This window comes from Carettochelys insculpta, chromosome 14 (genome assembly GCF_033958435.1).
Source record: "Carettochelys insculpta isolate YL-2023 chromosome 14, ASM3395843v1, whole genome shotgun sequence".
NCBI lineage: Eukaryota > Metazoa > Chordata > Testudines > Carettochelyidae > Carettochelys > Carettochelys insculpta.
In genome coordinates this window covers 42,828,212-42,842,960 of record NC_134150.1, presented here as the reverse complement: position 1 = coordinate 42,842,960, position 14,749 = coordinate 42,828,212, and the positions used below count along the sequence as shown (strand labels likewise).

Below are 14,749 nucleotides of genomic sequence, written 5' to 3'. Positions count from 1 at the left end.
CATCCTGCCTGTGACCGGCCCCCAGGACAGGCAGCGACTCGCTGGGACAGCCTGTATCGCCCAGGGACCCCCGGGCCCTGCACGGAATGGACGGCTGCAGGCTGGGGACCCTGCCCGGGCACACACTGTCAGGGCCGCTGGGACACAGGCCTCCCAAAGGGACACGGGAGTGGCAGGACAGCGCGGTGTCGGGGCCAGGGGCTCGGCAGGGACGCCCCACAGAGAGCGAGGGGCCCCCTTCTCCACTGAGTTCTCCCTGGGCTTCACGCCTCCCTTCTCCCATCTGAGCTAGCAGGGCTGGGGACAGTGGAAGTGCGGGCTGATGGCTGAAGCAGAGGACTGTGACCCTGGCTCTGCCCAGACTCGCTGGGCGCCAGGGGCAATCTGTGAGCTGGGCGCCGAGCAGCTCACTCCCAGGACGAGGGATGGTCTCAGGTGGCCCTGGGGCTATCAGCGAGGAGCTGGGCGTGAGCTAAGGCAAACAGGGACTTTGGGGAATGCCGGGGGCAAGTGCTCTTGGTGAGACGTAGCAGCCTGGCCCGTCACCTCCCAGCGGGCCCCAGTCACAAGGCTGGGCAAAGCCCTGGAAGAGAAGCCGTAGGGACCACCCCTGCCCTGGCTGCTCCTGCGCTGACAGGAGTCACCCAGGGCGAGGACACTCCACAGGCGTGCGAAGCCGGGAGACAGACAAATTCACATCCCTAAGGGAGGCCAATTCCTGCCCCCGGCAAACCCTGCCCAGCTGAGCACAGCCGGGCCTGTGGCCAGGGCGAGTGACTGCATAGCCCTCGGCCACAGTCCCTGAGGAGACCGAACGGTGGGACTGGCGAGGCTGGGCTGTGCGCTGCAGATGGCTGCTTCCACTCGCCACCAGGGGACCATGGGGTGCCCAGGCCCTGCTCCCCGCAGGGCTAGAGAGCAGATTTCTAGGGGCTTCCCTTAGGGAGCAGCCCCGCAGTGCAGCCCACCCCAGCCCAGGGCCTGGGCACTCTGCGTCAGGCCTCTCACGTGGGCCCGCTTGGCTGGGTGGCCTAAGGCTGCGGCCAAGGGCCCGAGCACGCCAGCAGCAGCATTTGCTCCCGAGTGACTTCCCCTGCCATGCAGCTGCTGCCCCCTCATCAGAGGGCCAGGCCAGGGGCAGGCGTCTCTGGCAGTACCGCGGGGTGCACCCAGCCCGGCCCCACCGCCACGGGACGCAGCTCCCAGGGGCGGGTGGCCCCAGGCTCTCACCTCCTTCGCTTCCCGGATCTTGGTGAGAAAAGCCTTCAGCTCCAGGGTCTCCATGAAGAGAGCCCTGCACACCGCCTGGTAGTGGGCCTGCGCCTCCCGGGGGGCCGTCAGGCGCGTGGCGCACATCCGCATGGCCTGCCCAAAGGTGCGCACCGCCCTGGGGAGCCCCTCTGCCGCCTCCTCCTCTTCATCCTGCCCCCCGTAGCCCTCGTCCGCCAGGCCGCAGCCGCTGTCCTCCGAGTCACTATTGGCCATGAGATCTATCAGCTGCTCCAGCTGGGGGCTCAGCTCCCGCTCCTCACTCTCGTCCAGCCCCCAGTCCAGCGCCCGGTAAATGGCAAATCCCAGCGACTGCACCATCTGCAGGGAGAGCGGGAGAGTGGCGCGCGGGTGAGGTGGGGCGGACGGGCTGGGAGTGGCCAGGTGCACAGGGGAGGCAGCCGCCGCAAGGGCCGCTGGCTGGTGTAGACGCTTGGTGCACAGCCTGATCCATCAGCCCAGCGCTCTGGGCAACCGGCCGGCGCTGCTCCGCCCCGCCCCGAGGGCAAGGCAGAGCTCGCCGCGTTGGCGCTGAGGAAGGCCCCAAGGAGAGGAGGGTCAAGGCAGGGGAGGGGCATCGTGCAGGTCTGTAGCCGTGCTCTGGGGTGGGCCTGGCATCACAGACTCGTGGGGTACTAGCACCGGAAGGACCTCGAGAGGTCACCGAGTGCAGCCCCCGCCCAGCCGGCAGAGCCGAGCACCGTGTAGCTGGGGGCCCACAAAGTGGGGGTTGGGAATTTCCTGAGGGGGCGCAGCATGAGGGGCTGCTGGGTCTCAGGCTCGCCCCTCCTGGAAGGCTGCATTGTTTCCAAGTCGGCAGCGCGAAGGATGGCTCTGCACTCAGCAGCGGTTCCTTCCCCTCGGAACAGTGCCGAAATGTCCCTCGGGCAGGATGCGGTTACATGGGGGGCGGCTAATTGCAGGGAGGGAAAGTGAGGCCCAACGGAAAACATTCGCTCCCCCTGATCTAGGCCAGCCCTGGCGGGTGTGTGTCTAACCCGCTCTTAACTGCCCCCAGATGGAGCTCCCACCACCTCCCTTGGTAGCTCACCCATCGTCCTGTGCCCCCACCCCGCTGCTGCCCCCACTGGGCCCTGGCTTTCCATCCCCGCGCAGCGCCCCCAGCGAGCCTCCTCCCTGTTACTAAGTGGCTCCCGCTAAGGGCAGTGCTCAGTGGGGGTCTCCCTCTGGCCTGCCTGGCCATGCCACACCCCCGCCCCACACTCTGCCCCAACAGGGTGTGCAGCTGGTGACCTGGCAGCGACAGCTCCCTGGTTCAGGCCCAGCCCCTGGGCCCTGGGTCTGCCTGAGAATGGGGGAGTCCCAGACGGCCACATGGTGCTTTCCTGAATGGAGGTCCCAGTGCACAATAACCACAGGGCACAATGTCGCTTTTCCTCCCTCAGCCCCCCCCACATGCTGACGGCCGGCGGGGTCGCAGCAGGACACAGCGAAAGGAGAAGTGGGTCTAGAGAAAGCAGGAGCATCTCCAGCTCTCCCTCCCCCCGCCCGTGCCAGGGCCGCTGCCAGAGCCGTGGGTGGGTGTAAAAGGACCCCCTCGTGCATGTGGCTGCACACGCCCGCACACGCGACACGGGATTGCTTTGCGTGATCGGTGCTGCGACAGACCACTTAGAGACATACCTGCGCTTCCTCGGAGGGCGACAGGATCAGCGGGAGCGCTGTGAAGGGAGAACCAGACACGGTTAATGCTCCAGATGCTCTGCGAGCTTGTGCCTGCGAGTTACTCACACATCACTCCCCAGCACAGCAGGGCCGCTGTGACCCGCTGGGGTGCGTTCCTGCAGAGGCAGGCTGCACACATTTCCCAGCAGCTGGGTTACCGCGTTCTAGCCTGGCCCCAGGCCCCATGGGGGGTGACACGCTAGCTCCCCAGCAAGCCAGTCTGAGGTTTCGTTACCCCCCCAGCTAGGAAAAGGCAGCTCACTTCAAGGTCAAATTCATCTACCTGCACCTTCTGGCCACGGAGTCTGGTTCTGCCTTGTCAGTAAGGCCACCCGCCCCACCTCCGACCTCCCCGCACGCCTAGGGCTCAGCGATACATCACCTTTCGACCTTCTCTTCAACCGGCAGAACAAGCTGAGCGCCACAGGCCTCAGCACCAGGCTTGTTCTCCAGACCCGGGGTCCTTTCCTGCCCCTCCTCTGAACTTCCCAGCAGTGAAGCGTGCACACCAGCGCTCGACCCAGGGTCTGAGCCGTGCCTTACTCATGCTGTGTACAGAGGCGCGAGTTCATTGGGACCGCACAGGTCCCTTTGCACACAGCCAAAGTCCACATTGGCCCTTCTGCCGCAGCACTGCACAGAGAGCATATTGTGGGTGACCGTGATGGCCCCCAAATCCTTCCCTCAGTCACCACTTTCCAAGACAAAGCCTGTAGCTACAACCTGCATCCTTGGTTCCCCAACGTATTACCCTGAACTGGCGGTGTTCTAGTGTGCTTTGCTGGACTGTGATCTTTCACCCTCTACTCCCACTACCCACCGCCAGGCTAGTCTCTGTGTCAGCTGCAAACTTGGCCAGAAGAGATTGTATATCCTCATCCAGTTCACTGGAAAATACTTTAAATGGCCGTGGACTCAGAACTGGTCTCCGCGAGGCCCCTTACTGAAGCCTCCTCATTAACAACTGCATTTTGCGGTCTGTCAGCGCGCCAGTTTTTAATGCATTTAACATGTGCCCTGTTAATTCCATATGATGCAAGCTTTTCAATCCAGGTGCCACGTCGCACTAAGTCCAACGCCTTAATGTATAGTATTGACACAGCTGCATTTATCAACCAAAGCCGTACACATGTCAAAAAATAAAAAAGATAGTGGGCTTGTCTGACAAAGTCTACCACCCACGAAAGCAAAGCTTTCTGGAATTACCTGTACTCTCAGCCTCTAATTCTGTATTGATAAAGACCTGAATTCCCTTGTTTTAGTTGGGCTGGACATCAGCCTAAGCCACCTGGAAGCTCAAGGTCATCCTTTATGTGGCTTTCAATGTTGGCATTTGGCTGATAGTCCTGCAGTCCCGAGGAATCTGCCCAGCTGTCTTAGAAAGTCACAGAACTCCTCAGCCAGCTCCTTTCAGACCCGTGGGGATAAGTTATCTTGCCTGTTAATTTGCAAATGTATCAGTTTAGTTGGTGCTGACTCACATCCACCTTTGTTACAGAGAATCAGCTTTGCACCTGCCTCATTCCTGCTGCAGGAGTGGAACAAAGGTCATATTGGGAGAAAGGTCTATGGTCTGTGTTCACAATAGGGCCAGAGCTGTAGGCCCTACCACAACAGTACTAAGCAATCCCCCCTACCCCCAAAGCCTACTGCTAAGGTATCACATGGGAACCAGGAGATCCCTCTCCACCATGGGGGCTGTGATGAAATGGATGAAATAAAACAATCAGTATTTTTATTTTAGCAATTTAAATGTTCATACTCCTGAGCAATTCTGGGGGTGGACACTTCGTGAACATGCCCCACACAGTTCAACCCAGAAGGCTGGGTCGGGGACCTGGGTTTTATTCCTGACCTGTGGAGCAATCCTGGGGGAGCCACTCACCCTCTCATCAGTACAATGGGGACAGTGAGGCAGGGCTGCCTTTGGCAGGGGAGAAGGACAGATCCCCGGGTTTGGAAACACCAGACTGTTGTTGGCAAAGCAGCAGATGACTGGAGAACAGCACCACAGGGCCATGCGGGCAGGACAAGGCTAGAGAGCCGTGGGGGCTGGAGAGTGGCGCCATGTGGCTGTGGGGGCTGGAGGGACTGACCTCTGCGGGCAGACTGAAGGGCAGAAATGGGTTTGGCTGGGCTAAATGGAGACCGGAGGGGAGACACATGATACACCCTGCATAGAAGTGTCACTGATGGGGCGGAGTTACTGAAGCACACCCGTGGGTACAGCTAGGAGCGAGGGGGGCACCAATCTCAGGGGCACTGTTTAATTGTGAGGTTTATGAGCATGTGGGATCCTCTTCCCAGGAAAATGGGTCATTTAAAATTAGCCTGGCCAAAGCACTGGTGACAACGCTACAGAAACAATCCTGCACTAGCCCGGGGGGGGAAGGATAAAGTCACCTGAGAGACCCTTTCCAGCATCTCTTTCTGGGAGAAGCACAGCTCCCAAAGCACTTACTGGATTTGTGTTCACAAGGGAGTGAGGACCATTAGCATTCCATTTATTTAGTCAATAGTGCACTGAGTGACTTCCAGACAAAGCGCTCACCCAGCACACGAGCAGGGCAGCAGTACGTCTCCGACAGGGCTCTGAAGGAACCGGCAGGCAGCGAGGTTGCTGCAGCACTGCAAGGTGGGCCTGCTGTCCAGAACAGCAAAGGGAGCCCTGCAGATCTGCTCCAGGAGGGTTCTAACAGAAATCCCAGTTTGCTCAGGTAGAGTGAAATTCACCCCCGGCCACGGGCTCCAAGATCTCTGCCCCCAGCCCCAGAGGAGTTAGGGGTGGAGGGCTCAGGCCAGCCCTCTGCCAGGGGCAAATTTCACCCACTGTCACTCATGGAGCTCATCTCAGGGAAAAAGGTGCCCCTCGCTCAGAACAAGCCCTAGCAATCAGAGTGCATGCAGGACACCTGGGGGGGGGTCACAGCACCAGGCCTGAGAGGGAGTAACAAGCGCCCAATGGCGTCCCTGAGGGGGAGTAACAGGTGCTCAGTGACAGCCCTGAGAGGGAGTAACAAGCGCCCAATGGCGTCCCTGAGGGGGAGTAACAGGTGCCCAATGACAGCCCTGAGAGGGGGTAACAAGCGCCCAATGGTGTCCCTGGGAGGGAGTAACAGGCACCCAGTGACAGCCCTGAGAGGGAGTAACAGGCGCTCAGTGGGAGAAAGATAATATTGTTTTACTCAGTACTGTTTACAAGAGCTCTCGGCTCCTGTGAACCACTGTGGTGTGGCGGGATGTGTTCACACCATGTCACTGGAGGGACAGTTACACGTGCTGGGATGCACTCACGTCCACTTGCACTTGACTGATCTCAAGAGTGGCGTCCTGTGCTCATCGGTTTGCTACTGTAGGGTCTCTTGTGACCGCCAGACTGGACACACTAGCTTGCTACTGGAGCCTGGTGCGCCGGTGCACGAAGCAGGCAGGTGGGACTGCCCGCGAGTACCACGCTACACAGAAAAGAGGAACAACTGTGTTTGAATGTTGCTTTGTCAGCACTGCTCTACGACAGCTCCCCATACAGCACGGACAGGACTGCAAGGCAGCACGCAAATGGGGCTGACAGTATAGCCACGGCAGCTGCTCACACTCCAGACAATCAATACCCTCTGGAGTCAGAACGGCACTAGCTCAGCACCTGTCTGAACAGCAGAGGAGGCAAGAGCAGCGGACCATAAAATCACAGAACTGCTGGGCTGGAAGGGACATCAGGTCCAGGCCCCCCTCCTCCCCTGCACTGAGACAGGACCACGGACACCTGGACAGACTTTTGTTCAACCTGTTCTTAAAAACTTCCAGTGGTGGAGATTCCCACAGCCTCCCTGGGTAACCGATTCCAGAACTCAACTGTCCTGTAATGAGAAAGATTTGCCTGATATCTAATCTTCAGTCTCCCTTGTTGCAGATAAAGCCCATTACTTCTTGACCTCCCTCCATTAGATGGGGAGAACAATTCACCTTCCTCTTTATAACAGCTCTTAATCCAGTTATTTACAGACTTGCTATAGACTGCTAGCAATCTTCAACCATAGGAAAAGAACAAGTTAAAGATTATTTAGCCAAGTTAGCTGTCTTCAAGTCACCAGTGCCTGATGAAAGTTTCCGAGAACCCTCAAGGAGCTGACTGGGGAGATAGCAGAGCCACCAGCTGCTTATTATCTTTGCGAAGTCACAGAAGATGGGAGAGATTCCAGAAGACTGGAGGAGGGCCAGTACAGTGCCCATCTATAAAAAGGAAAATAAGGACAACCCAAGAAACTAAAGACCAGCCAGCTTAACTTCTATACCACGAAAGATAATGGAGAAACTGAGTCCACATCTGCATTTCCCGGAAGATCAACTTGCTCAGGGACAAACTCCTGGAGTTCCATTGCACGTCTGGTAGGGACATGTGAAATCGACCCATCGGGTCAGCCACTGACCCCTGTACTACTTGCTATCATGAGGAGTAAAGAAGGTTGATAGGAGAAACTCTCCTGTTGACCTTCCTCAGTGAGAATGGCCACATAAGTCAATTTCAGATAAACTGATTCTAGCTACGTAATTGCCCTAGCTAGAATTGCATACCTCCAATCAACTTATTTCCCTAGTGTAGACTGCACCTAATTAAGGAATCCATTTGCAAACCTCTAAAAGATAATAAAATGATAAGTAACAGTCCACACAGATTTGTAAAGAACAAATCATGTCAAACCACCCTGGCAGCTTTCTTTGATAGCACAACAAGCCTTGTGGATAAGGGGGAAAATGTAGGCAGTGTATACCTAGAATTTAGTAAAATATTTGATACAGTCTTGCATGATCTTCTCATTAACAAACTAGATGAAGCAAATATAAGGTAAGTGCCTAACTGGTTGGATGACCATTCCCGGAGAGTAGTTATCAATGGTTCATAGTCAGGCTGGAAAGGCACAACAAGAGGGATTCCTCAGGGATTAGTTTTGAGACCAGTTCTGTTCAATATCTTCATTAATGATTTAGATAATGGCCTAGAGAGTACGCGCAAAAGTTTGCAGATGATACCAAGCCGGGAGGGGGAGCAGGTGCTTTGGAGGGTAGGTTCAGAATTCAGAATAATCTGGACAAACTGGAGAAATGGTCTGAGGTAAACAGAATGAAAATTAATAAGGATGAATGCAAAGTCCTCCACTCAGGGAGGAACAATATCTGCAAATATACGAAATGGGAAATGACTAGGAAGGAGCACTGCAGAAAGAGACCTAGGGGTCATAGTGGACCACAAGCAAAATATGAGTCAACAGTGTGCTGCTGTTGCCAAAAACCAAACCTCATAGTGGGATTAGTATGAGCAGGAGTGTTACAAGTAAGACACAAGAAGTAATTCTGCCGCTCTGCTCTGCACTCATTAGGCCTCAACAGGAGTTAGTGGCCCATTCTGGACACCACATTTCTGGACAAATTGGAGACGGTCTAGAGAAGAGTAACAAAAAAACTTTCAAGTGTAGAAAACACATCTTATGAGAGAAAATTAAAAGAACTGGATTTGTTTAGCCTGGGAAAGAGAAGACAAAGACAGGACATGAAAATGGACATGCACCAGTCAGGGACAGGTCCAGATAGTGCTTGAGACTGGACTTGATGACCTCTCCAGGCTCCTTCCAGTTCTAGGATTTTTACAGGTGAGTTCCCGTCTCAAGACTAACCTTGCCCAGTGTTTTAACCCTTCCTCACGCGTCAGGTTTTCTAAAAGTTTTCTCATTTTGGTCGCTCTCCTCTAGAATCTCTCCAATTTGTCCACATATTTGTCAAAGTGTGGCATCCAGAACAGGACACAGAACTCCACCTGAAGCCTCACCAGTGTGAAATACAGTGGGACAATCACCTCCACTCCTGTCTCTCGCACACAACACTCCTGGTCATATGCCCCAGGACAAGACTAGCTTTTTTGGAACTGCCTCCCGTTGTTGATTCCTATTCAGTTTGCAACCCCCTGTAACTCCCAGATCCATCTCAGCCACGCTGTCACCTGGCCGGTTATGCCCCAGTTTGCAGTGGTGTGTTTGAGTTTCCTTCCTAAGTGTAGTACTTTGCGCTTGTGTTTATGGAGTTTTGTCTTGCTGATTTCAAGCTAATTCTCTGATTTGTCAAGGTCATTTTGGATGCTAATCCCAGTCTCCAAAGTGCACACAATTCCTCCCGGCTGGGTGTCAGCCACAACTTTTATAAGCCTAATTCCACTCTGCTGTCCAAGTTGCCAGTGAAAATATTGACCGGTACCTCCCCAGGTCTCCAGAAGAGCTAATCAGGCCTGGGGGAAGCCCTGAAACTCAGTCCCCTCTTTTCCACCTTCCTTTTCCAGGGAGCTGGAGCGTGAGGGGAGTGAGGTGCCTCAGTCCGGGGCCACAGCAGGGAGAGTTTTGTGGCTTTTGTTTGTGGGGTTTCTTTTGCTTCTCACTTTCTTGACTGATTTTTCTGGGGGTTGGTGGCCCCCGACCCAAAGCACTTCCCCACCCCGGACTCTTTGTGTCAAGTATCTGGTCCCACTCAGTGTTCCCTGTAAGCTGAGCCCTTGGGCAGCCCCCCAGGAGAGAGTAAGGTGCTGCCCAGTGTGATGGAGTGGGGGGGGGTGCATGTGTGAGTCAGGCTGGATGTCTGAGGCAAGCAGCAGCTCCCAGTGGCTAAGGATGACCCTGGGGCTACAACTGGCAGATAACACCTCTGCCTGAACAAAGAGCAGGGAGGAGCTGAGCTGGGTTTTAAATCGGGGGCGGCAGTTAAAGGCGAGGAAAAGGGAGAGCTGGAAGGCAGCCAGCCTGAGGAGGGGGAAAGCTACACCCCAGAGGGGCACCCCTCGGGGTCTTCCCCCCAGGACAGGTTGGAAGGACTGTCTCTGGCTGCTATGCTGTTGCTTCTGTGAGAAACTGAACTTCTGTTGCCTAATAAACCTGCTGTTGTACCTGCTAAGTGAAAGTCACTCCTGCCAGCGGACGGGGTGCAGTGCAGGGGGACCCCTGAACCCCATCACACCCAGCTGATCAGCAGGGAACTGGCAGCCCCGCTAGCCAGCCATGTTTGTTTCTACTGGTGCTGTTCATCTGCTCAAGCCTCAGGGCACAGAACAAAATGGATTTTGCCCATGGAGAGAAAAAATTAGAGGGACCCTGGTCAAAATTTACCTTGTTAGTGAAGACTGAAGCTTTACGGGCAACAAGCACCCGGTCTCTTGGAGGTCACCAGCTCTTGGCTCTCCTTCCCTGCTGGGTGGAGACCGACACTTTCCTTCTATTTTCTCTTGCTCCTAATGTATTTCTAGAACCTCTTCTCGCTGCTTGTTCCGCCCTGGCTAAGTGACGTTCATTTGGCCCCGGAGCCTTTCTCATTTTGTTCCCACATGCTTGTGTCAGTCACTCCTTTGCACTCCTCCTTAGCAGCTTATCCCTCCTTCCACTTTCTGTGGGATTCCTTTTAGGTTGGGGGCCATTCAGCACCCCGATACAGGCATGCTGGCTTCTTATCAGTCTTCTCGTCTTTCTTGGCATCAGCACAGTTTGCTGATACATGTGTAAGGCCATCTCTCTGCGAAGCTGCCGGCTCTCTGGCGCTCCTTTTCCCATTAGAATTGCTCCCCATGGGACCTTGCCTGCCAGTTCACTGAGTTTGCTGAAGGGCACCTGTTAGAGGTCATTGCCCATATTCTGCTGCTCTGGTGCCCTCCTTTCCTTACAGTCATAAAATCGACCTTTTCTTACCCATTCTTACTCATGTTGCCCTTCGCCTTCCCTCCCAATCCCTCCTTCTCAGTCAGACACAAGTCTAAAATGGCGGCTCCCCAGTTACATCCGGCACCTTCGGAAACAAAACCTTGTCCCCAGGATAGACCTGTGCTGCTCCATGACTTTTCCAACACCCGCCTGGGGAGCTGACATCCCCTTTCCAGGCAGGTTTTGTATTTTGCATAGCTCTGTTACTTGCTCTAGAAATGCCTCCTGCCCCTCCTGCTACTCCTGCCATGAGTTTTCGGCCACTCAGCCTCTCACTCTCCCTCTGGCTCTCAGAATGCGTACGTACACTCTCAATATACTGGCAACCCTTCTGTACTTCTCCCCCACTTGTCCTTCCTGAACAAGCCACACCTCCCCATACCAACAGGCCAGGCAAGAGATTTACCCCCACCATGCCAGTGAGGCCCATCTAGTGCGAAAGTAGCTTAGGAACCAACACTTCTGGTCCTTCCTGTTTACTCCTCACCCAACCAGCAGCCAAGATGGCAGCAGAGTGCTTGGCCCTGGCTGGAGTCCCAGGCCTGTAGCCCCTCCCCAGTTCTGCCCCTTTTGCCCACAGCACCACCCTTCCCATCCAGCTGCCCCATTCCACCCTGCACTGCCTTTACCCCACTGCAGCTTTGTGACCCAGTTGTAGCTGAGACCCTCCAGCCCCAGGGTCATGGCAGGGGGAGATTTTCTCTCGGCCCCCAAATTGGCCCATGTGACAATCTGTCGGCATCACACCCGGAGCCAGAGGCAAAGCCGGCAGCAGAAGAACCCAGGAGTCAGGGCTCCCAGGACTGTGGAGTAACCTTGTCTCCTTCACCAACAGAAATCTTCCCAATGAAAGCTATTATCTCACCCACCTGGTATGTCTAACATCCTGTGCCCAGTCCGGCTACACTTATACTGGATAGTCACAATGAATGTTGCTTTTAGGACAGTTCCCTTCTCTTGTTCTGTCCTTGGTGGGCATTCCCTGGCTACGTCTACACGTGAAGCCTACATCGAAGTAGCCTATTTCGATGTGGCGACATCGAAATAGGCTATTTCAATGAATAACGTCTACACGTCCTCCAGGGCTGGCAACGTCGATGTTCAACATCGACGTTGCGCAACACTACATCGAAATAGGCACTGCAAGGGAACGTCTACACGCCAAAGTAGCACACATCGAAATAAGGGTGCCAGGCACAGCTGCAGACAGGGTCACAGGGCGGACTCAACAGCAAGCCGCTCCCTTAAAGGGCCCCTCCCAGACACAGTTGCACTAAACAACACAAGATACACAGAGCCGACAACTGGTTGCAGACCCTGTGCATGCAGCATAGATCCCCAGCTGCAGCAGCAGCAGCCAGAAGCCCTGGGCTAAGGGCTGCTGCACACGGTGACCATAGAGCCCCGCAGGGGCTGGAGAGAGAGCGTCTCTCAACCCCTCAGCTGATGGCCGCCATGGCGGACCCCGCTATTTCGAAGTTGCGGGACGCGCAACAACTACACGGTCCCTACTTCGATGTTGAATGTCGAAGTAGGGCGCTATTCCCATCCCCTCATGGGGTTAGCAGCTTCGACGTCTTGCCGCCTAACGTCGATGTTAACATCAAAATAGCGCCCAACACGTGTAGCCGTGACGGGCGCTATTTCGAAGTTAGTGCCGCTACTTCGAAGTAGCGTGCACGTGTAGACATGGCTCCTGTGGCCCAAACTTTCTCTTCGAATCAGCTCTGCTGCACTTCTCAGCTACACCCACACGAACTATCAGACGGGGCAAGGTGCTGCCTTGGGGCTCCGTTGCACCCCTCCTCCCCCAGGCTGCATTTACAAGCACCATTCAGTCCTCACCCAGAAGGATGGTACCTAAGGATAGGGCTTTGAAGGAGGTGGAAGCAAGGGGGAATGGGATACATTCAGATCTCCAACAAGGTTCCCCTGCCCTCCAAGAGGCACCCACTGCCTCCTATGTACACCAAACCAGCATCATAAGCCATGCAGGTGTACAATTTTGCATTAAGATTCAATACCAATTATTTACAGAAGTCAGGGCTGGTAGGCCAGAGGCAATGCCTCCAGGTCCTTCTCAGGATTGCCAGTCCCCTAGAACCCTTTCTGGTCTGGGAGAATGATGCTTTGCTCTCACGAGCTAGAAATGCAAGACTCATTTACAGGCAGAAACACTGCTGGAGTCATACCCAGTAAGGTGCTAATGCAGAAACAAACGGACAGTCTGTGGGCGTGCTTAGGAGGTTCTCAGCAGTGCTTTGCACCCTAAGCTGCACCTGGGCTAGACTCTAGCCTTGCATCCCCCTGCTGAACTGTTGCATCCAGTGTAGTCTGGGATATGCTAAGTCCTGAAGCCAGGCAGCACCAGAGAGGGTTTTGTGCACATCATAACCAGGGTTCCCTCTGACCTTTTCCTCCATGTGTGGATTTTTTCCATCCATGTGCAGAATAAATTTTATGTGCACTGAGCTATGTGCAAAGGTGCACCACCTGTATAGACAAAACCTAGCTGTGGGCACTCTGCTGATCAGCTGGGCAGCATTTGAATTTCTGCTGAGCAGCCACATAAGCACCCAGCTAACAGGAAACAACGACCATAATATGTAACACTCAGTAGGCAAGGGCTGCACAGAGGCCCAGCTGAGCCACACCAGGGCTTCCCAAGCTAGGTGTTACAGACTGGGGAGGAAGCGCTGGAGGGGAACATAAGCTCCTTGTCATAACTCCACCCCCCGTCCTACCTCACAGCTGTAGAAATCCTCCTGCTCCCCCCAGCTCTATCACACCAGCCCTACAAAACACACATGTGGGACCCTGCTGCTCATTCCCGATCAGGAAAGCAAGAAGAGTAAACCTGCTGTGGCTGGTGTCAGGTCTCCTCCAACCCAGATTCCTCTGAGGACCAAGAGAGTCCCCCCTAAACAAAGTGCTGAGCAAGCACCCAGCTAGGAGACAAAGGCAGACAGACAAACAATGCTCCAGTCTCCTACGGCTGCTCCTGGTCCTCTAAGAGCATCTTGTCCTTGCGTTAAAGCCCCCAGCTTGTCCTTTCCGTTTCTAAACATGGTGAAGCTGCCCAGAGTAGCACTTGTCAAGAGAATCACAGAAGTTTGGCCAGGAAACAGGCAATAATGATTCCACTAAAAAACAAGCAAGAAAGCACTTCCAGCATGCAAACTATGCATAAAAGCACTGGGGCAGGCCCTGCAGCCCCCAGCATGTGTAGCGCTGTGGTGAGAGGGAAGTTGCAAACAGAAAACCCTAGCTATGGAAAACACATGTTACAAATGGAGGCTTCTCTGCAGGAGTGGACGTAGCAAGGAACAGCAGTATCGTTCCTCCAGGGACCATTAAAATGATGCAACTCTTGGCCGCCTTCCCACTGAAGATATCAGCACTGTCTGTGGGCAAAATTGGCTCTAATGATTTAATGAACAAAGCCTTAAGTCAGATCCCAGAGTGTTTTCAGTGTGGTGCTGAGCAGGGGTGTCCTTCTGCATCTGAGCACACATTTATTTAAACAGGAACTGTCCGGGAATGGCCTCAGTCATTTTGAGGAGCTGCTCTGAAGGGGGTTCAGCTAATATCAGCAGAGTAACAACCCAGCTGCCTTGTTCAGCACGGAGGTAGAAATACGGCTCTGGGCATGGCAAGAGAGCCCCTGTTGTGTCAAAGGCAAAGAGCAGCCCCTGAGTAACATACGTATGTCTTTGTACAGCAAGCAACTGCCAGCTGATCTCTGGGGGTTTAGCCTCCTAAGCCTCAGGAGGAGGAAGAACTCACAAGTGGCCCAGGCATGTTAATTGGAATTGTTCAACTAACTGCCACTGACTCACCTGGTAATAAGCAGCTGGGAGTGTGCAAGGGTCAGCACGTGACGGGACAAGGTGTGGCTGTCGAGAGGCACTCGGAGTGAGGCTGAGGGCCATGTGCCTTGAGAATTCCAGCAGAGAGGCTATTGCACAGGCTGCAGGAGGTTTGCTCTGTAACCATAGGGAACCTGATTTCTCCCTGACACAGCTGGAGAATGCTGGGTGGCCTCAGGCAGGGCATTTAAGGGATGC

General features: G+C 54.7%; 1 protein-coding gene across 1 annotated transcript in view; it reads right to left on the bottom strand.

Moving 5' to 3' along the window:
- The window catches only part of SPIRE2 (spire type actin nucleation factor 2), a 47,640-nt gene that overhangs the window by 22,918 nt on the left and 9,973 nt on the right, over positions 1–14,749 (bottom strand). The window contains exons 4-5 of the mRNA XM_075008468.1: positions 2,914–2,951; positions 1,231–1,590 (exon numbers count right to left, since the gene is read on the bottom strand). Coding sequence (XP_074864569.1) covers positions 1,231–1,590 — 360 coding nt within the window. The 5' untranslated portion in view covers positions 2,914–2,951. The remainder of the gene's footprint in view (positions 1–1,230; positions 1,591–2,913; positions 2,952–14,749) is intronic.